Source organism: Lepisosteus oculatus, chromosome 6 (genome assembly GCF_040954835.1).
Source record: "Lepisosteus oculatus isolate fLepOcu1 chromosome 6, fLepOcu1.hap2, whole genome shotgun sequence".
Lineage (NCBI taxonomy): Eukaryota > Metazoa > Chordata > Actinopteri > Semionotiformes > Lepisosteidae > Lepisosteus > Lepisosteus oculatus.
Window position 1 is genome coordinate 26,427,773 of NC_090701.1, and position 21,748 is coordinate 26,449,520.

The 21,748-nt window shown below is 43.6% G+C and overlaps 1 protein-coding gene across 22 annotated transcripts in view; it reads right to left on the reverse strand.

The window, feature by feature from the left end:
- Nucleotides 1-21,748, reverse strand: part of scrib (scribble planar cell polarity protein) — a 124,651-nt gene that overhangs the window by 24,455 nt on the left and 78,448 nt on the right. For 18 of the 22 annotated variants that reach the window (XM_015354398.2, XM_015354393.2, XM_015354390.2 and 15 more), the window contains 12 exons: nt 21,637-21,714; nt 20,818-21,135; nt 18,160-18,240; nt 11,860-12,141; nt 11,342-11,452; nt 10,606-10,782; nt 9,930-10,046; nt 9,632-9,820; nt 8,928-9,047; nt 7,350-7,406; nt 6,619-6,675; nt 5,764-5,844 (listed from right to left, as the gene is read on the reverse strand). In XM_015354398.2, the coding sequence (XP_015209884.2) occupies nt 5,764-5,844; nt 6,619-6,675; nt 7,350-7,406; nt 8,928-9,047; nt 9,632-9,820; nt 9,930-10,046; nt 10,606-10,782; nt 11,342-11,452; nt 11,860-12,141; nt 18,160-18,240; nt 20,818-21,135; nt 21,637-21,714 (1,668 nt within the window). The remainder of the gene's footprint in view (nt 1-5,763; nt 5,845-6,618; nt 6,676-7,349; nt 7,407-8,927; nt 9,048-9,631; nt 9,821-9,929; nt 10,047-10,605; nt 10,783-11,341; nt 11,453-11,859; nt 12,142-18,159; nt 18,241-20,817; nt 21,136-21,636; nt 21,715-21,748) is intronic. The other 4 variants (XM_015354407.2, XM_015354404.2, XM_015354386.2 and 1 more) reach the window with 2 other exon arrangements.

Sequence of the window (21,748 nt, forward strand, 5' to 3'; positions counted from 1 at the left end):
TACTGAGACATTAACCTTCTTCAAGCCAGTCACACATCTTAAACTCTCCACACCCCCATTTTAAACAGCAAACCAAGAAAACACTCAGAGATCACTCTGCTTTATCTGATACCTTTAAAAGGCCACCAGAGGAGCTACACTAAAGTGACAGAGACAGAAGAGTGAGGAAGAAACCTACAGTGAAGGTAGGAAAATCCTTTCTGGAGCTGTATCCCGAATGCCTTGGGAGAGAGAACCTCTCTTGCCTGATGTATCTCTCCAGCTGTGAGACGGACAAAGCACACCAAATACCCTCCCATCACAATAACAGATTACAGCAAATTTAGAGGGATGAAGCCAACTTTCATATTCAAAACGAATGCCTCATTTGATTAGGGATACTGTGCCTGTATGGCTTCATCACTAGCTAGGGTGATGTGGCATTACTTGCCACATTACTAGGGTAATGCAGACATTTTCTGCAATCCTTCCCTGGTAAAGAGCTGGACGGAGGAACTCTCCTACACTGCTTGAAAATCCATCCACTTTTACAACAGAACAATATAATAAGACTGATAAATACTAAGTATAAACAGATTGCACAACAGCTTACACCAACCCACTCGTATAACCCACCATCACATCATAAGGATCACCACTGTACAAGTTATTTCTTGGCTTCATCTTAAAATGGCAACCAGTGTGGGTGGAGTACTCTGTAGGATAAGACCTTGACCATTTTAACTCCTGACAGGCTAATCCTCTCAGTGGTGAGCGGTGTCACTTAGATTCATTCTGATACTGTCCAGATCCCCTGCCTATGACCATAAATAACCATAACATCAGTACTGCTGGCTGCTGACATCCAAATGTATTACACTTGCATTGCACAGCACAACAGCTGCCCACAGCCCTGATTAAAAGGCAGGGCTTCTTCTGCTAAATGCGCTTCATTTGTGGAGAGAGCCTGTGAGTCAAACTCACATTGTTAAAGTCACTGCTGATTTTATTATTCATGGGGTTTCAAAGCAATCACTTGGGCACAAGTCCTTGTGTCTCACCTTCGCCAAAAGGAGACCTGTATTCTCCTTGCAGAAAAACCATGAAAGTGCACCAAGTCATGGCACTTTGTCTGCATCTGCTCAAAGATTATCAAGAAGACTGGCCATTTAAAACATTTACATTCCGAAACTTATTCGCACTAAATTTAGCTAGAGCTGGTGTATTGATCAGACCTGCACCTCACTCCAACAGACAGACGAAGGCTCAGAGGTATGGAGGAGGAAGAAGCCTACAGTTCTCCAGCCACGACTCCGAACTCTATGTGACAAGTGTGAACAGGTGGCACGCTGGCCAACCCTGACATCATCAACTGGTGAGGTGTGACAGTTATCCTCTGTAAAGCTTCCTCTGGCCCTGTCCTTCTGACCATTAGACAGAACTAAAAAGGGACCAAAGTCAGCTGCTAATCTTAAATTTGGCTTCCAGAAACATGTTGGTTAACTGCAGGAAAAAAAAAACTAAGTTTGCACTACTTCTTATAATAATAAACATAACAAATTACATTAAAAATACTCATACCATACCATTCTCTCTATTGAACAAAACAAAAATACACAGCACTACAACACAACCTATACAATCAAATTCACCTGCACTCTACAAATCACAACCTAACACAACCATGTGAACCTTACAATCAGTTACATCCTTCACACAAAGTAGACCACACTTTCTCTCTCTTCAGTGCATATTAGTATAGGCAATACAGCATCACATTATGTTGACCTTGCAATTTGTATGAATTCTATAACAAATAAAAGCATGTTTGATGCCCATATTCAAAAGTTCTTGAATACTCAGGTCTACAGATGGTGATGCAGAGCACCTTAGTATACTGAACATTACAAGAGTGCCCCGACAAGCAAAGTGTGCAACATTTAAAAATGAAAAAATGTCATTAACAATCTCAGAATCATCAAAACATTTGCCAGAATCACAAAAACTTTCAAGAACTGAAACACTTAAATCTCAGAATCTTTCATTCAACCTCTTCTATTACATACAAGTATCTACAGCCATAAACTCTACTGGGACTTTGCTATGTTTGCTATTCTGTTTTTTTAGACAGGCTAGCAAATAGGGCCAAAAAGAGGACTGCTCCTCCGAGAATCGAGGAGGTCCTTGTTTTACAATTTCTCAGCAGAAGCACATCAGAACTCTCTAATATCTTACTCAGACACAAAAAGCATTTCCTATTTGAGAGCACTACCCAAGGGTAGCTTGTCAAGATGCTAGGAGGTTCACACAGACAGCCCTCTAGAAGCAGAATCTCTGAAACAACTGCCAGAATTACTCCAGCACTTTAACTCTCCATGTATAGAACATCTCCTATCGGCCTGCAGTGGGGCTGAGAGAAAACAGTTGTGTCGAAAGCAGGACCAGAAAGCAGGACCATCGGTCATATCCATAAAATTCCTGGACAAGCAGAACGACCCAACTATGAAACTGAGACTAGAAACATTCACAAAACGCAAACTCAATAAAACACACATTCACTACAGCAACTAGAGCTACAGAAAAGATAAAGAGAGAAGAAAGGGACGAGTTATAAAAACCCCCATCGTGGAAAGGCAGTAGAAACCCAGTCCCGGTGACTCACAGTGGCCGGCAGCAGGATTAGGCAGTGGTGAGGCTCTCCTGATTTACGCACGTTCTGACTCCCTCGCTCTGTCCCGCACACCTCCCTTCTCCCTCTTCCAGTCCCCTCCCGTTGTCCCACAAGCGCTAAAAATATCCCCTGACAAGTGCCCCTCGAGGCGTCAGCTGTGCGTTCCCGCCCCCCCCTGCCAAATTCTTCATACCCTCTCCCTCAGAACAGCCTGAACAGAATCTGACACACTGCCTTTCCTGCCTCCTCATCCTCTCTGAGGAAGCACCACATCTTTATGAGGATCTGGGATAAAGGATCAACAGTGAAAAGACAAAAAAAAAAACAAGTCTGCCTCATTTTCACAAATAACAGCCCGAAAGGAGCTGCAACGCTTGGTCATTTTGGGAAAGAATATAAACATATAATGATGTTGATTTGAGCCAAAAACGTTATGCCCTCTTACTGTGCTTGAATCAGAATTTTGTCATTAATGATTTTCCTGTTATCTGCAAATGTGTCCAAAGTTGTGTCTATGAAGAAACTTGAAAGGCTCAATGAGCCCACACCTCCCTTGAAACTATAATCATCCAACACAATACTACACTAGGTAGTTTTTTTGACATGGCACGCCTCAAATATTCCCACATTGTTGTCATTCAAAACAACTGCACTTTATTTTTCACCAGGTCTAGGATGAGGTCTAACCAGGACTAATTTCCAATACAACTTCTAAAGACAGTTTAGGTATAATCTCCAAAGGGCACAGAACTAATTTCTTTTAAGAGAAACTGGTAGTTTTACAGTGATATTGTGGCCAGTGGCCAGTACTCCCATCAGAGTTACAGACTTTACCTTTTAAGGCAGAACACGATCATGTAAGACTTAGTCACTGCTCCTGGCAATGGCTGTTCTGCAGCAGAAAAGTCTAATCTTGGTCCTGGGGGGCTGGTGTTTCCTCGGGTTGTCATTTCAACTCAGCATCTAATGACCTAAGACAGCATGTTACTTAAATGGGTCAATCTACCTACGTCCCGCAGCTCTTCAACGGTTACTTGAAGATGTAGAAAATGTATGTTTACTGTAGAAGATGTAGTTCTACTGTACGTTTAATACCAAAGTATAACACTGAGCTTACCAAAGAAACACCCAGCCTGCAGGAACAAGGTTTAGGTACAGAGATCAACCTACAGTGTCAGCAAACTCTTATCTACAGAGGGCCTTGTGGTTTCCACTCCTGCCTTAGCATGTTATCTGGAAAGACAACATTCAACTTCCTGCAGGACAGTGGCTCACCAAAGACAGCCTCTGCCATATACAGACACTGCACTGGATACACTTTTCCTTAAAGGACAGAGCCCCACTGGGCACAAGATGGCCAAGGAAAGTCAATATTTACAGACATCTGTAAACACAAAAAAGCACAAAAAGGAAAATATTTTATAAAACCCTTTCTCTGAACCATTGTAACATTTTTTATTCCTAGTTTCAGCATTGCATAGCCTTAAAAGTCAAACGATTGTAAGCTGACCAGTTATTTTCGGCACATTCTTCAAGAGCAGACAGTACAGCTCCTGGCTAGAGGTCATGACTTCAACCCTCTTCTAACACCAAATACTTTTCCAGCAATGGCTAACAATGGAAAAGGCCAAGTCGATTGCTCGGGCAGTCAGGGTGCCCAGCTCTGACTGTTATCAGTCCTGTTTAAGTTGCCTTTTTAGAACTGATTTAAATCTTTTCAATCAAGTTGATTTTGTTCAGGTTTCACAACAGTTGCATCATACAAGCTCAAGTCTGTGATTTAATGGTAATTTAACAGGAATGTCATGGAGATGGACAGGAATGTTTGCAACAGAGAATGGGCTACAATGATTTAGGAAACGTTATATTCCAGATGACAGGGCTTGGGATTCAGAACACCGACTGTCGCTGTGGAACCCAGGAAAGCGGAATTCCACCTTTCAGAACACCTGCTCGGGGTCAGAGGTCAGGACTGTGGCGCTCACAGGCTGAAGTGGGAGATTCCTGAGGGATAAACGCAGAACGGCTGGCTGGTGGAATCGTATGTAGCACATTGCCCTGGTGAGACAGCTATTCTGAGCTGGACTAGAAATCACTGCTGGCACAGAACAAAGCCTTCCAAGACAGGAAGAACCTTCATAAATCCTGCCTACAAGTCCGTGAACCTGCATTGTATTCTTTTGTTTTCAACAATAAAATAAAATATGCAGCTTGTGATAAACATTTCACACTTTTGAACCCCAACTCAAAGTGCTTAGTAACTAGCTGTGCTGTAATAATAGTAATTAAGAATCTAGCATAAAGAGTGAAGATTTCACTCAAATAAGCCAGTTTGTTTGAAAACTAATAACAGGAAGCTGGAACTTGAGCCTGATGTTACTGTGGTGCACATACAGTATACTCTCTCATGAACGACAAGTCAGGTCATAGATACCATGCAGGAGTCCCAAAGAGACAGAACAAGCATGTGAGATTTGATATAATTATGTTTGTAGACACTTTCTTTAGCCAACAGACTAGTTCACTCACTATCATTTGTCATATAATCATTTCAGTCAGTAATCTGCTGCAGAATACTTCAGTGTCCTTAGTCATGAACTGATTTAACAGGATCGGGAATTTTACAGATTTCAAAGTAGTTTATTAACTCCCAGTTTGAGCTACTGCTCTGCTCTTATTATTTCAGTCACAGAAATAAATGTCAAAGAGAAAAGTGCTTTCCACAAAAGAAAACCAGCTCTCTCGCGAAATCATAAGAGTCTGTTTACCAATGAGCCAGTCAATCTCTTGTGAAACTAGTTGTGGCTAGCAGCTAATCTGGTATAGATTAGAATGACTACCCTCAAACCTAAAACGTAGAATAACAGTTTTCCTTTAACACATCCGTCACAAAGGTGCCTTCTACAGAAGTATCTCGATGTATGAGATCAAGCAACCAAATACAGGTGTGTTTGTCAGCCCTATGTCTGGTGCAGTGCTGCTTATATATGATCTCTAAACCAGAATTACCCACTTTAAATGGCAGCGCTCTCTGGAAATCAGACAATCTAGAATAGTTAATATCACCCAACACTAAATTCCAGTCTAAAAAATGTTCCTGTGATTCTGCTCACCCGTGTGACTTTCTGCAGGCTTGTGGTGGGAAGAGCGGCTAGGGTCTTGTAGTCCAGTTTCAGAGGTCCTGGGCTGAAGTTCTGGAGCAAGAGAAAGAACAGTGACCAACTGTGCTGGACTGGTATTACTGTTTGCACTGGGCGTTCTACAGTACGTTTAATACCAAAGCTTCAATTTTAAAGAATAACATGAAATCAGAACCCTGACTAAAGGTACCCCACAGGTACTGTTTTTCCACTACTTACAAAAAGGCAACCTAAAAGAGAAAAATGGAGTAAGTACTTCTAGCAACCCATAAAAGTTATTTTGGAGTAGAGAAAGTGTGTGCCTGGGTGTTTCTACGATTTCAACTACTGCATACATTTTGGCTACATAAAAACGTTTGCCTTAGTTCCCTGGTACTCTGGGTTCCTGAAGAACTGGTAGGATTAATTAGTACAAGACCAAGACCAAGGTATATTGTCCCCATCGCACTAGATGTAGAAACCACTAGAATGAAATTCTAGGATGATTTATGCAGTCACATCATTGCTTTAAAAATATATTTTTTTAAATGTCATTTTTATAAACCTTCAAACAAAGGGTTATGGAAGTGAGAATTAAAATAAAGGCAAACCAATTACAAATTTGACAGCCATTTTTCACACAACTATAACGCCACTCAAACAGAAAGTAAAGCGGTCTCCCTTCGATGGAATGTGACTACTGTTGTCTGGCAAGATGCAGACAATTTAGGTTGGCCTCCCTTTATAAAAACTGCTCCTGTGAGAAACAGATTCCCCTGAGATGTCTGGAGGCTAGCTGAGCCTATGTGACGGGGCTGGGGGAGGAGTGTGTAGAGATGAACGCCTCACCTCGGCCTCCTCCTCCAGCAACCGGTTTGCCTCCTCGCGCTCCAGGCGCATTCGCTCCTTCGGCAGCACAGCAGCACGGATAGAGCAACCACGGAGAGGAGTGGGGGGCAACCAGCCACATAGCACAGGCAGGAAGAGCGAAAGAAGACAGGTGGGGGGCAGGGGTGTGTGTGATTAAAGTATTGGAGGAAGAACAGGAAGATGAGACAGAGAACCCAGACACCCACCAGAGGAAGCCAGAGGAGAGAACGAGGGAGAGAGAGAGAGAGAACCAGATTCCACACTGTTAGAAAAGAGCTCATTCCTTTTGAAATACAGCAAGTCAATGGCAGGAAAGGGAGAGGTTAGCTGTGGCAGTTTTTGTAGTAAAAAAAAGCCCAGCAAGGCAATGAGTGAGGCACACAGAGTAGGCAGCTTCCGGTTACTAGGAGCGGGTTCTGAGCTGGTCATCTTTCCCTGCCATCTCCACAAGGAGTGAATGTCACTGCTGCCTTTTTGTCGAGAGCTTCCAGAAGGCTCAAACGGTGCTTTCAAAGTGTTATATTGAAAAGTTTACTCACACTGTCCTGACTCTTTGTTCAGGTAATTAAGTAAGTCTGGCTGACACATACCCAAAATACAAGCTAATATACGAAAACAAACACAGTACTCAAAAGTAAGTTTCCCCAAGGCCCGACTTCTGACTGGATGACTCTTCTCTGGGCAAGATGAGGAAAACAGGTTCCACTCACCACCTTCTCTATCTCCTCCCTCTCCCACTGAGAGGCCTCACGCACCATCTCCACCTCCTAGACACAGAGAGACGGGACACGGGATTGTGAAGACAGGTTAGATAGCCACACTGCGCTGATATGAACAACTGAACTACAGTGACTCTTGACCCACCTTTTGTGAAAAAGTTCTTTCATACCTCTTGCAAAAAGAAAAATAACAATGGTGGAAAATACTGTCTCAAAAGACATGGGGCTCCCAAATTTACTAATAAGGATTTGGCTCTATGATCTTGTTGTCATAATTGTGAATTTGTATCATGTCATGTCACTACCTGACTGTGACAGGGAACACCCAAGAGACAATACAAATCGACAGAGTGCCACCCGGCAAGGAGGGGGAAACTCTGCAAGTTCATGGGTGCCACAAATTTGTGGTGATATAAGTGAGCCGCATGCCTCTCATCGTATCAGTGATGTGCTTGCTGGATGTTGCTTTGCTACAGAGTCTGTAGCATATCAAAAGACAAATGGTACTTCCTTCCTATGCGGGTATAGGGTCTAAAACTGTAAGCCAAGAAATAAAAAACAACAACTGATGGTTCCAAACATTTGGAGCGTGTAAAACAAGAAGGCCAATGACCTGCATGGCCCACATGAAGCAGCATAGTCCTCACAAGTAATGCCTCCTATTCCTACTGAATTTCATAAACATTGGTCAGAAAGATGGACACACAGAAACAGCCATTGTACGTACTGTATCTTTTGACCCAAAAACCAGAAAATCTTATGAACTGCTACATAGTGGCTCAACCCCATCACAGGTTGAACTGTATGATAACGGGTTCGAGTCTGGGTCATGTCATTATCAACCTGTGATTGGTTTTGGCCTAGCCCGGCACACAATCGGCTGAGCACCGACTCCTGGGGGTAGGTTAGGATTAGTCAACCAGGACTCTCTTGTCTCCAAGAGGCACAGCAACCCCTGCAGCTTCTCACGTGCTTGCAGGCCTGTGTATCCCTTATGGGGGTGTGGTGCCTGCTAAAAGCAGATTGAATCACGTGGGCAGGCTGGTTGTAGTTAGGGGTCTGCCTGTACACATTTGTGGCTCTCTTCTGATCAGTGCCGAATATCTGGAAGGGGGTTGTGTGTCTGTGATGTATTAAAACATGAGCAGACTGAAGCAGTATGGGTGGTAGGAGTCTGCCTACACCCCCTCATTCCCGTGTATATGTGCAGCCAGGGTGTTTGTAGCTGTGAGCCAAGATGTGAAAAACACACTACTGGCAACTGCACATGAGGTGGGTATAACAGAAATAACCTGGTCCAATTAAAAAGAGACACTTCTTTGGGACAGCAAATAGAAACCACGTACACATCTTTTGTTTAAAATTATGTGGAATCATTTACCACTCCAGGAGATGATTCGGGTTTTAAACTGTATTTATTAGCATAATTATCTGAATTGATAATTTATCAGTCTAAATCTGAACTTCAGTCACAGAAGGACGTCATCTAGGAGATCTCAAGATGTGTTGTTGAGGACCGCCTCGCAATGCAATAAAGCACACAGGACTCCCTCTCCTTTCCAGACCTACCTTCTGGATGATGTCCATCTCCTCTGGGCTCAGCTCCCTGTCGATGGAGGAGATGCTCTCCATGCTGTTCTTGCGTCCGATGCCTGCAGCGAAGGGGTTGGCAATGACACCTGGAGAGGCCTGAGACAGACAACAGAGGATGAAAATACGATGACAAGTGACCAGACCCACCCTGCGTTTAGAGAGTACAGGAACGCAGTCAAGTCCACTGAGGAAAATTTATCTCATTTTCTAGTTCCTGTACCTGAAAATGACTTAAAAAAGAAATTGGACATAGAATTGGAACTGCTAAACAGAAATGGGTTCTGACCATAAGTCCATTAATATTGGTGATGTATTATTTAGCAACATTTATTTTTTATAATGTAGCTTCAACATGGCTTGATCCATACTCCCACAACCTTCTGTGTAAAGAAGCGCCTCCTGTTCGCAGTTTCAACTGCACTTTTTTGTGGTTTCCTCTTGGGAACTCGAGTTTCGCTGTCTATTCTGAAGATGACCACTGGGTTGACTCCGTCAAAGCTTTTGAGGACTCTCAACATTTGAATCAGGTCTCCTTGAAATCTGCTCTGCTCGAGACTAAGAAGGTGGAGATCTTTTATCCTGTTTGTGTGGGACATTCCTTTGAGCCCATTTTAAAATGGGTCATGTTGATGGTTGTCCTTTCAGGCAGCTGGATGGCATCACGAAGCCCAGAAGCTCACCTCTACAGCGGCAGCATCTCTAGGGTCGAAGCCATCGCAGACCAGCACGGCAAGCGTGTCGCCCACGCCTCGCAGGGTCCTGACGGCCTCGGTGTGCGTCATGCCCAGCAGGCTGTGGCCATTCACCTCCAAGATCCGCATGCCCACCTGGAGGCGGCCATCCCGCGCCGCTGCGCCGCTGGAGCTCACCTGAGGGGAGAGGGCGCTGTCACCTCGCGGTCAAGCCACACATCTGCTCGCGCTCCAGCCCTTTCGACAGGGTGTGAAGGGTGTGAGAGAGGGGGAGACGTAGGGGTACCTTGGAAATGAAGATGCCCTCATCAGTAGGGTCAAAGGGATTGCCCGCGTGACCTTTGGCTCCTCCCCGGATGCTGATGCCCAACTTCTCACCAGCCAGCTTCTCAATAACAATGTCCTGCCAAGGAAACAGACACACAGTCACTCCACGACAAGTCCTGGCATCTGGATCCTGGATAATAATAATAATAATAATAATAATAATAATAATAATAATAATAATAATAATAATAATAATTGCTTACACTTATATAGCGCTTTTCTGGACACTCCACTCAAAGCGGTTTACAGGTAATGGGGACTCCCCTCTACCACCACCAATGTGCAGCATCCGATCTAAATATAGCGCACTTCCAGCTCTTAAAACACATGCCCTGACAGGGAGATCATGGGGAATTCACTGGACGTGTAGGAGACCTCACTCAGAAGTGTTTTGGAAAGGATTTCTGTTTCTACAAGCGTTTTTATTGCATACACCCCAGCATGTTTAAAAGCAGGTTAGAGAAGGTTGGAACCCTTGGAACAGCCTCAGAATATGGATTATTCCTTGCCGAACATTAACAGACTAAAAAGAGGTCCATAACCACAGGAATCCATACAACCTTCCTCCCAAGAATTCCATGGACTGGCTTGACGGATAAGCGCTAGAGACTCAGAAAACGGGAGGGGGGGCTCACCTGCATGCCAGGCGGTGCAGGATCTCGGCGCACTAGCATCCTGATTTCCTGCTTGTTGGAGAGCAAGGCACGGACAGCCTCCTGGTGTGTGGCATGCCGCAGGTCGATGGAGTTGACCTCCAAGATCCTGTCTCCCACTCGAAGACCACTCTGAGCTGCCAGCCCCTGGGGAATCACCTGGACACACAGCGCCAGAGTCTTGCATTTGTATACAACCCCTTCGGCAATGTACCACCTTCTGAAGTACCACCAGAGCTGTGCAGGTGATACTTAAATGTCTGCTACTGTACATCTTACTGTTTATTTACACATTACACAGTGTTTTTAGAGAATGGAATCAAATTAGCATGCTGGGGGAAAAACATTTAAGACCTACTATTCATCCCTATTATATGTGAAGGATATAAAAAAAACAGACTTCTACTGTCCCAGCAAAACAACTTTTTTCAAAACTGAAATAACTGTATTAACAACAGATTTACCTTTATGCATCTGACTTTAAAAGTTGTGTAAACTGGAGCTTGTCTGGGGCACCTCCGAGAGCGAACAGGAGAAATTCATACTCCTTACTCCTATGTGGAGATGCAAGTGTGTCTAACCCCATTTTATGAGTAAAGCTTAACCAAATACTTAAATTAATTCACTAAGCAGAAAAAGATCTTGTAATTAAGGTTGAGAGAATGCAGACTGAGACCCAGGTTTGCCCAGATACTATTTGTTTCCCAGTCAGCCTTACCTTGGAGATGAAGACCCCTGGCTCACTGATGCCAAACGGGTGGCTGGCATGGTCACTGCCTCCCACAATACTTAGCCCCAGGGGACCACCAGCCTTCATTAGCGTTACTTCCTGTCAGGACAGGATGTGGATGTTAACTTGCCAGACTGGGCCGAATTTGGCACATACCCACTTTTCATTACCTCCAATTTCCTTTATCAAACCTCCAGAGCTTCAGGAGCTGGCTGCAGCCCTGTTTGAGTTACTTATATTACCCATGTCTACTCAATACTTCTAGCACATCATTAACCACCATTACAACAACTGCTCACTTCCATAGCATCCTTCCTAAGAAGCACAAACATACAGCAGTTCAGACACTCCACAACTTCCTCAGACCCTTGTTTCCTCAGATACACAAATAAACAACTCAGAACACACTTCAACAGCCCACACCCCCTCTCTGCTCACTTCCCTGAAGTAACACACTCAACCCCACAAACACACTCAGCCTCAGTCACAACCCAGGCCTCTCTCACCTCTATGGGGTATTCGTCTTCCAACTGGCGGCTTAGGTGGTTGTCCTGTGGATAGGCCCTGTCCTCGCTTATGTCCTCCTGGTCAGGGGTGTCGCAGGGCTCAGGGGGTGGGGGGGAATGAGGCCGGGCGCGGGCCAGCGCCGGGGAGCCCCCAAGGCCGGCGCTGTCTGCCGCAGGGTCCCCCACATCGCGCTCCACCAGCAGGGTGATGGTGGGGGAGGTGCCGGTAAGGAGCGTTACTGCCTGATCATGCCTGGCCTCTGTCATGTCTACACCATTGATCTAAAACAACCCGCAAAGCCAGCTGTCAGACACACCATGCCTGCCGACCACCCGCGTTCCTCTGTCACTGTGGAAGGGGGCCTCTCCCAGAAACTGCCCAAGAGCTGCTCCAGTTTATGCACAAAACCCTCAACCAGGGGTTCTGACACAGCCAGCATTTGTCTGCAAAATGAGCTGGATTAGGCATCATGAACAGAAGCGTCATCTCCTGTTCATAATATGGAATCCAGCTCATCAGAGAGTCTGCCTTTCATTAGGACAGAAGCTGAAAGTTGGGTTTTCTTTTGCTGTATGGTGGCCCTCTTATATTTCTATTAAGAACCCAATTAATGTTTTAATTACTGACAGAGGGATGTTAGTGGCACTATCTGAAAGTGATGTTAAAATGACAGAGCTGTGTTAATTTCACAACATCTTGTCTTGTTTATATACATACAAGTATTTCTAACTTAGTGAGGTCAGTGCTGCCACTTCCTGGTAAGATGAGGCTCAATGCAGTCCAAAGCCAAGCATTGCTGTAATATAATTCTGAACTGGAATTACAACACAAAAAAATGGATATGAGAGAAAGCACCTACAGACCCATATATATGAGCTCCTTTAGTATATATATTAACTAAGAGAATTTGGTATACAATGGTCTCTCAAAATAAATGACTGTATTTACCATAAAAAGGCTCTCTTTTTCTTTATAAGAATTCATTTGGCTCCTATAGCAATTCCACTATACGGCCATTTATATGGCTGGTCATAGGATACAACAGCAGGGTTGGTGTGAGAGTCTGGGGTCTGTCTGTGTCAAACCTCCTGAACTGCTGTCACACCTCACAAAACCCTTAACCCATATTCACAATATTCACACAAGCCCTTACAGCATTAACAGTGTGAGATGGATTTAGAGAAAAAGAAAAAATCACTTTTATCTGCAAACTCAAAAAAGCAAACTGAGATCTTTTTTGCCCAAAAAAGCAAACAGATATTTTTTGCCCAAAAAAGCAAATTGAGATATTTTTATCATGTAGCATGATGTTTTTTGTGAAGAACGTTTTTCACAGTTCCATTATCTTTTTCTGACATCTCCTTCTGTGACAATGTTTTTTCAACCCTTTACCTTTTACTAAATAACCAAGTAATAGCTTAGATTTCCCTACTAGATAAATATGAATAAAAAAGGTTTCCATGTTTGTGAGTATAACAAATAGATATGTAGACATTCAGACAAGTCGTCAATACTTGGAGGAAATGCAAACTTGGGAAATTCAAATTCTCTCTAGCAAAACAGCAGGCAAAATGTGACCCTGGTGCACAGCTAGGTAAACTTAGAGCAAGACATTCAGACTGTCACAGTGTTAGTAAGAGCTCAAGTTCAAAGAAGAAAAGCCTTCAGCCAAGACAGACAAACAGGGAAACAAATAATAGGAAGAAATAATTATGCAGGGACAAGTGTGATTACTGAGGAACCTACTTAGATGCTGACCCGGAACTGACAGGCATCTTGGCGACCTGCGACGTAGAAACACTACAGGAAGTCACCCAGCGGGTTTATGGGAAGTGTAGTTCGCATAGGTACTGCAAGGTCTCTGAGCCTCCTAGACCTTTACCAGACAGTTTTCTGAAGTTGGCTCTCTAAAATTTATATTAAGCTGCACATTCTGCCAGGCAGTATATAGAAACAGCAATTGTGTTCTATTGGGAATCACTAGAACAGAGTTATACTTGCACTTGTTAACAATAAGAAAAAGATCAAGTCACTCTTCAAGGTTGATCTTCAATGCACAAATGCAAGCAGGGAGATTAAACCGTCCCTTTCCAGCTCAGACATAGGCTTCTTTTGCTACAGCAGAATAGCAAGAGGACAAGGCAGATGTGATGTGTGACTTAGCAGTGTGACACAGTGATAGATGCCTATATAACATTACAAAATAAAATGTATTTCTGTGCTTGTGGGAAAGCCAGTAGCCTTGAGGGTAAAACACGACAGTGCCTTAGATCTAAGCACAAGGAAATACAAACCAGGAGGTGTCAGGAGGACTATGCATTCAACTCAGCTTTAAGATACAAAAGCTGAAGAGTCAGCTGCACTGATGCTCATAAAGATCTCTCTTGTGTCTTGTTAATGTCTAACCTGGCACTTGGTCTCCTTGATATTTTTGGTTGGGTGCAAAGCTTTTATTGGGGCTTTGCTCACTGTCACTCTAAGAAAACTCAGCTCTGATCTCCAGGCTGTTCTGCCAGTGCCAATGCTCAGCTCAGCAAGGCTTTTTCAAACAAAACGCTGTGATCAGCAGAATACAGAAACTGTTAACATAACACCCTCTCTTTGTAAACATAGCCTGCCTCTACTTCAGTTGCTATCTTCTTGTGTGTACAATTTGATGAGGGCTGTCATATATTCAAAATATTCTAGTGCGCTATGAATACACACCTGTGATTAGTTATCTCAGCATTGACAGCCTTAGCATATTCCACTACAATTCATTTTTTGCCCTAACCACTTCTTTGTTATGCAAGAATGTTCAGAAAATTAAAAATCATTTATGTTAAATCACAAAGGGACAGTTACAGAAATTAAATACTAAGTGCTACAGAGTTCCTGCTTTGTAATGGTATATGACTGTGTTCCATTTGGCTTCCTGCTCTGCTACTCTCTGTGTTAGTGAAAGCTAAGAGGACTTCCACGTGTTTATTCTTGTGTGTATTTATTTGCCTCAGATCTGCCTGTCCACATCCTAGAGACACCAGTTCCAAAGGACGCCATCAAGCCTAGTCCTGTGTCTATGCATGCAGACTACTGCACATGCCTGTGCTCCTCTGACTGTTCTAGAAGACCTGTCTGTCCCACAGTGGAGTTGAGAAGTCCATGTCTGACTGCTGCAGAGGCAGCTGCTCCCCTCATGTCAAAACACTGCACAAACCCAGACAGATAGCTGCTGCCCCCTACAGTACATCATCAGAAAACCCACAGAACACAAAACATTCTGAAAACTAGGACCTATATTTTACATTTATACTTTTGCACCTAACATGTTTATTTCTTGTTACACAAGGATCATCTACCCATGAGGTCCTACTCAGGGGAATCTTTATCTTTTATTATTTGTCAGTGCTGAAATTCTACAAAAAGGGGCATTTCTCCCCGAGACTGAAACATCTGACAGAGAAGAGATGTCTATTAGGGTTTTATACTGACTAATATGTGAATCTGCTAACCTGTGTTTGATTTACAATGAACACTGAGCCCTGCAGAAGAGTGTTCTTGGAAAATAAGTTTTCTTATTCATGATTATAATTTTCATTAAGAAGCATTACAATTACAATTATACTTTGTCTGGTTTCCTAGGGGAAACTATACAATGTTAAGTTCAGGAAAGCCATATTACTTCACGAAGCACATTAGCATGAGATAATATGAAAGTTACAGATTACAACCACTGTCCTCGTGCATTTTAATTTATAATAATAGTTTTAAAATAATTTTAGTTTAATTTAAGCCTTTACAATTTCACAATAATGACATTATAAATGGATAACTCACTAATCACAATGTTTATCAGTTGGGAAAGCTTTTACCTTTCCCATGGAGACCACTCCTGTACACAGGTTTGACAGACTGGAGCTCCATAGGTCAATTTATATAGACAAACAGAAGCCAGCACTGACCACACAGTATCAGCTCTTACCATTGGCTGATATGCTGAGGTTGCAGCTGCTATGGTAATGCATGCTGTTACCATGACAGCTAGCTCTCAGGCGCTGCCCACCCTTCCCCCAAACCACCACCATCCACCAGCAGGCAAGGAGACAGACGAGGCTGGATTAAAGTTGTGCCATGCAAATTCCAAACAGTGAGGGTGAGGCAGAGAGGGCCAAAGAAAAAAGAAACAGAGGGGGGAGAGAGTGGAAGAAGGGCCGAGGCAGAGGAATCACCAAAGTAACCCCAGACCCCTCCTTGGGGATGGAGGGTTGAGAGAGGGACAATGGATTAGCATCCAGAATACAGAGGAGCTGGTGTGCTAGAACAGATCTGGTCTGTCCAGCCACAAAGGGGGCTGTTCCCATCACACCAAACAGGAGCTCATATCGACAAGATGATTTCTCCTTTCCTAGAACCACCACAGCAAAGCTGCTGTTGTTTTCCAAGGAAACTTAAAAATATAAATCATAATGATAGCAGAAAAGAGCTAAAAAAAGAAAATTAAACATTTAAAATTAAATTTAATATGAAATCCTTGCAGACTTTGAACAAACAAAAAAGTGAGAGGCTCTCCAGGGCTCCGGTGATGCAGTGTTGTTTGGCATATACTGTTCAATATCAGCAGGAGTAATATTAACAGAGTTGCCACAGTCAGACTGCCATGTTACTCAACCACACACAGTGCAGATAAAGGACATGAGAGAGAGAACATACAGCAACCGATCATGCAAGACTGGAGCAACCACCACCTTCCGAAAAGAACAGATCACCATCTTTAAAACAGAGTCTCCACAGTGCGAGGAAATGAAACAGGTACACAGAACATACAGGAGGGTTAATCTGTGAGCAGCACACAGCCACAAGCCACTGCATATCAGCACAATAACCAGAGTAGAAGATGGTCAGCTGCTAGCATAAGGATTTTTTTTAGATCTACACTTCATCTTTACATATCATCTCAACTTTTCTGCATTTAGATTGGTCACCTGTTCATAATCCTTTCATATATATATATAAGCTGTATATACATTTTAATTGACAGGAATAAGACAGACATATGGAGTTGGAGCAGGGAGTGAGACAGAAGAGAGAAGGGAACATTAAGAGGGAAAGGAAGAAAGCAGCCAGGGAGTACTCGATGGTATACTGGACAAAAAATGACCTGTAAAGTGATGCCATGTGTGAGTGGCTCAAGAAAGAGAAAAGAGTTAAACTGAGCTGATGGGTCAAATCAAATTAATTAAGAGTAATTAAGAGTGGGTATTAATTAATTAAGAGATGGGATCAAAAAGACCCCGAGTTTGCCTGATCCAGACCATTAGGTAAAAGTGTGAAATTCATGACATTATGAGAAAAGAGGTGAAGTAAAATAACAGGCATGAGTGAGTGTTAGCAGACTCCTGGGACCTGCCAGGCTCTTGCAAGCTTACAGCGATGTCAATAAGAGATGAGCGCTAACTTTAATAAAGGCACTGGGGAGCTTGTATCAAAAGCTCTGAACAACTCTGACAGGTGAGCACAGGAGTGCAGGGTTACAGTTAACCAATGCATCATGAATTGATTACAAATTGAGTAGTAATCAATTTCAGAATTAACTAGATTCCAAATATGTAAAGAGAGAGAAAAATAAAAATAATAGCTATGTAGCTGAACAGGTTAAGGCAGCCGCCTGAGCGCATGTTAAGCTCCGTGATCGCATGTTCGAGTTGGGTCACATAGCCAGCCAGCTGTGACTGGGTCTCCCTAGGCAGTATTTAGATACTTTACTTTAGATATTTAGGGTAAAATGGGATTATTGGACTTTCAAAGATACTCTTTGCTCTCCTGCTGCCACCCGGGCGCTTGCAGGCCTGCGGTGCTGCTGGTGAGGGGGGGAGTGCCTCTCCTCCAATCAGCATTGATCCTCCCATGAAAGAAAGCTGTGTAGTCTGTGCTAAAGATGAGAGGCTCGAAGGTGGGTGGGCTGGAGTGGTTCGCCCGCATTTTCTCACTCTTCCCTGTGTGCGGTTACAGGGTTCGTAGCTGCGAGCCCAAAAAATCACTCAAGTGACTCTTTCAAATTAGGTGGGAATAATAAAATGACGAGAGATTCTAAATAAAAAAAGGGAGATAGAAGGGAAACTCTCACAGTGAAAAGTGTGCTTGGGTGAATGATTGTGAGGGGATGACTGCAGGCAAAGAGAAATGGGAGAGTCTCTTAGATCTGTTGCTCACGACTCCTCTGAAAAAGCTGGCACTGTCAAGGGAGAGCAAGAAGGAACGCACAGCACTTCATTACATAGGAGACACAAATCTTCAGAAAGAAATAAAGCAGTGGCACTTACAGTGATCACCCTGTCGCCAACATGCAGCGTGCCGTCTCGATGGGCAGCGCCTCCCTCCGCAATTCTAGAGATGAAGATTCCCTGCGATCAAAGAGCATGGAGACCAGTTATTCAAACCCAAATGCAAACAGCCTGACCAGGTTCTTAGAGAAATAACATATACAACTGTTATAAAGGTTCTGAAGAGGCATTAGTTAAAAATGTTTAAAAATGTAAGGGTGTGTTCAGTTCAGCCAGTAATTTGTTCAATTAAGTTAGAAGTGGGCACCTCTGGTGCTGGCAGGAGGTGTTTATGATTTCAATCCAAACAATCGCTGAATTTCTTAACAGAATAAATGACTTGCTTTTACACATTGATGACTTACGTTCTGCAAAACCTTGATTAGGACCTCCTGTATTGGTTAGCAATCATATTCCCATTATGCTGTACTTAGGGTACAACGTTGAATTGAAACAGACAGCAAGAGAAGTCTTGGCTGTAGCTTTCCTGGGACTGGAACCAGGTTCTCAAATCGATAGGCTACAGGCAACTAGCTCAAGTCTCTCACCAATACCGACATGCATGTATGCAAGGTCTTAAAAATGATATTTTTGGGTGGTGCTAACTTTTTTACAGACCAACCTCAAAAATACAGGGAAGAATGGAGAGCATAAAAGAGCACTTTCGTAAAAATAACTTTTTAAGAATTCCACAAATCAGTAAGAAATCTCTCAGATTTTGTACACATGGGAATTCAGATCCGAATTCAGACTCCATTAAGTGTTTAAGAAAACAGCCCAGCTGGGGTCGGGGAACAGACTACTTTAACATTCATAAATTTAAACAACTCAATTGATAAGTGTTGACATAGGGGTATGTACTGCTATAACAGGCTTGTGCAGCAACATGTGATCCCATCATTGAAGGACAGTATTGATAACAAACCAATGTGCCCTCACATTGGAAAGATATCACAAAACCAGATGACCCAGCTGATAGAACTGCCCTTGAAGACTGTGCAGTTTGTACAAAAAAAGCAACTACACAGCCCTGTTTTCCAGTTGAGTTAAAAACGTACCCATGCTCTAGGTCCACAAATAAACCATTCACACGTAGTTCAGTAATGTAGTGCACAAAAGATAAGAAACACTCCAAAACCATTAAAAAGCACACATAAAGCTCTGTTCCTTTTTCTAAATTATTGCTATTAATTTAAGAAATAATTATGTTTACATTAATAATGAAAGGCTATCCTTTCTCTGGGAGCACTCCCAGAGCAAGCCAGTCCCACTGACATAGCACTTCTCCAGATCATATGAGATGACACCGCTATCACCCCAATAAGTCTCATCTGAAGGAATGCAGCTCTGCTAAATCCCTGACCGGCCCTGCAGTTCAGAACGAAACACAAGCAAAGACCACCAAACTTCCATGTTTCCAAGCTTATCCCTGCCAAACAATATTTTAGAGAGTTCCAACTATAGCACATTAACAAAACACAAACAAAAGAGTGCCCACACTTTACCAGTTTTGCTGCAGTTAAGGTAACCTTTAATCTTAACAACATACAGCTATTTACAAACACACCATTCTTAATTATGTGACAGAGGCATAAGAGGCATTCCTAAATGAAAAAGTAAACAAAATTACTGTATCAATTCCATGTCGAAGAGCTACACAACTAAGAACTTACAGTACAGGCAGAAACTCAATGTTCTCTGTGTCTCGCTTGACTGAACCCCAGAGCTCTGTGTGTGTGTGTGTGTGTGTGTGAGTGAGAGAGAGAGAGAGAGATCGGTATTCCAGCTAACATGTGGTCAGCGTGCTGTTTATGTGGCTCAAAAATACCCCTCAGCTCAACACCACCCAAAATTGTGGGACCGATCAGGTATCACAAGCTTCTATACTTAATCCTGTCCCCATAGCAACCTTCCAAACGGGGCCTGGGCTCTGAAAAAGGAGGTGAGCAGCACAAGACAGAGTGCAAAGCTGACTGCAGCAGTAACACTCTCTACCTTCCATCCTGTCACAGAACTGAAAGTGTCATTTTGCTGGCAGTCAATAAGCCTGTGATTTTTTTCTTTCAAGAATCACCAGTGTTTTTTGGAATTTGGAATTGACCCTTACGGTTTTGACATCTCAGCTTACAGCTATGAAAATCTAATAATGAGAAAGTAGCCCATCTCTGAGTCAATGTCTTTTAACAAATCACAAGCACCACAGTCCTGTAACGTGCTGATTAGAGGAGAGGTCTGTCCCTCAACAACAGCACTCTAAGCTTGCCAGCGCCCAAGGAAGCAACAGGGGTTGCTGTGTCTCTGGGAGTCAAGACAGCCCTAGCCGACTAATTCCACTCAGTCATGCTCATCCAATTGCGCGCCATTGTCTGGGCGTGCACTCGTAGGAACTCCAGTAACCGTTGAGCCACTCAGAAGGCATCCCAAACCTGTCCTGATCACAAAGTATTAGTCTACCATTGTCCATACCATTATCTTTGTCTCAAACTATTGTAACAGTCCAATTGTGCTCCTCCAGATCTGAGCTAGAGGAGCAGTTGAGGGGTCATCTTTCAATAACAGCGTACTGTAATATAATCTGTTAGTATTTCTGTTAGTTTAGCATATTCATATTCATCTCAAGTTGGACAACATGAACAGACACCCTGCAGTCAGACTCACCGTGTCTCCGGTGTGGTAGGGTGTGGAGCCCTTGCCCCCGGCAATGCTGAAGCCCAGCCCCTTGTCATTGCGCACCAGGCAGGTGGAGAGGCGCTGGCAGGGGCCTGAGGCGCCAGGGCTGTTGGGGGTGAAGGGCAGGCCACTGCGGCGCTCGCGGGGGAAGTAGTCATCCTCGGGCCGCAGCGGCGTCGTGGTGATGGCGTTCTCGGGCTCCACCATCCGCTCACGAAGAACCGTCATGGACACCGCCGAGCCAGAGCTGCGCAATGCCTCCACTGCCTTGTGGTGCTCGGCATCATGCAGGTCAACACCATTCACCTGGGGTGGACAGAGACACGCAGAGTGACACGTACAGAGACGCGGGCTCAGACAGAGTGACGCGTACAGAGATGCGCAGGAGTAGAGAGATGTACATGCAGTACAACGGAGAGAAACAGACAGGCACGGAAAACATGTAAGACCGAGAAAGGAGATAGGATACAGTAAGGGAATAGACAATTCCTTGTGTCTGTAAAAAAAAACTCTGTGATAGAATGGTACACTGGTAGGAAATTGACCATTACTTTCTATTCTCAATCTATTTATTGAAGCATGTAATGAATGTCTACATGGCTTTTCGATTTAGAGGACAGACCTTGAGAGTTAATATTGAAATTAATAAAAGCATTTGCACAGGCATATCTTACTGGAGATAAGTCCTATTCCGATTCCTAAGTGTTCAATGAAGGATAAAAGCAGAAATATAGACAAATACAGCCACACTTCCACCAGCCTCTAGGCCACAGTGCCTAAACAAGCTAGGTTAAAGCAGGTGTGTACCTCTAACAGCTTGTCTCCCACTTTGACTCCAGCGCGAGCAGCAGGCCCCTCTTCAGACACCCTGGAGATGAAGATGCCCTGGAGAGAAAAATACACAGGCGTTGGTCCAGTG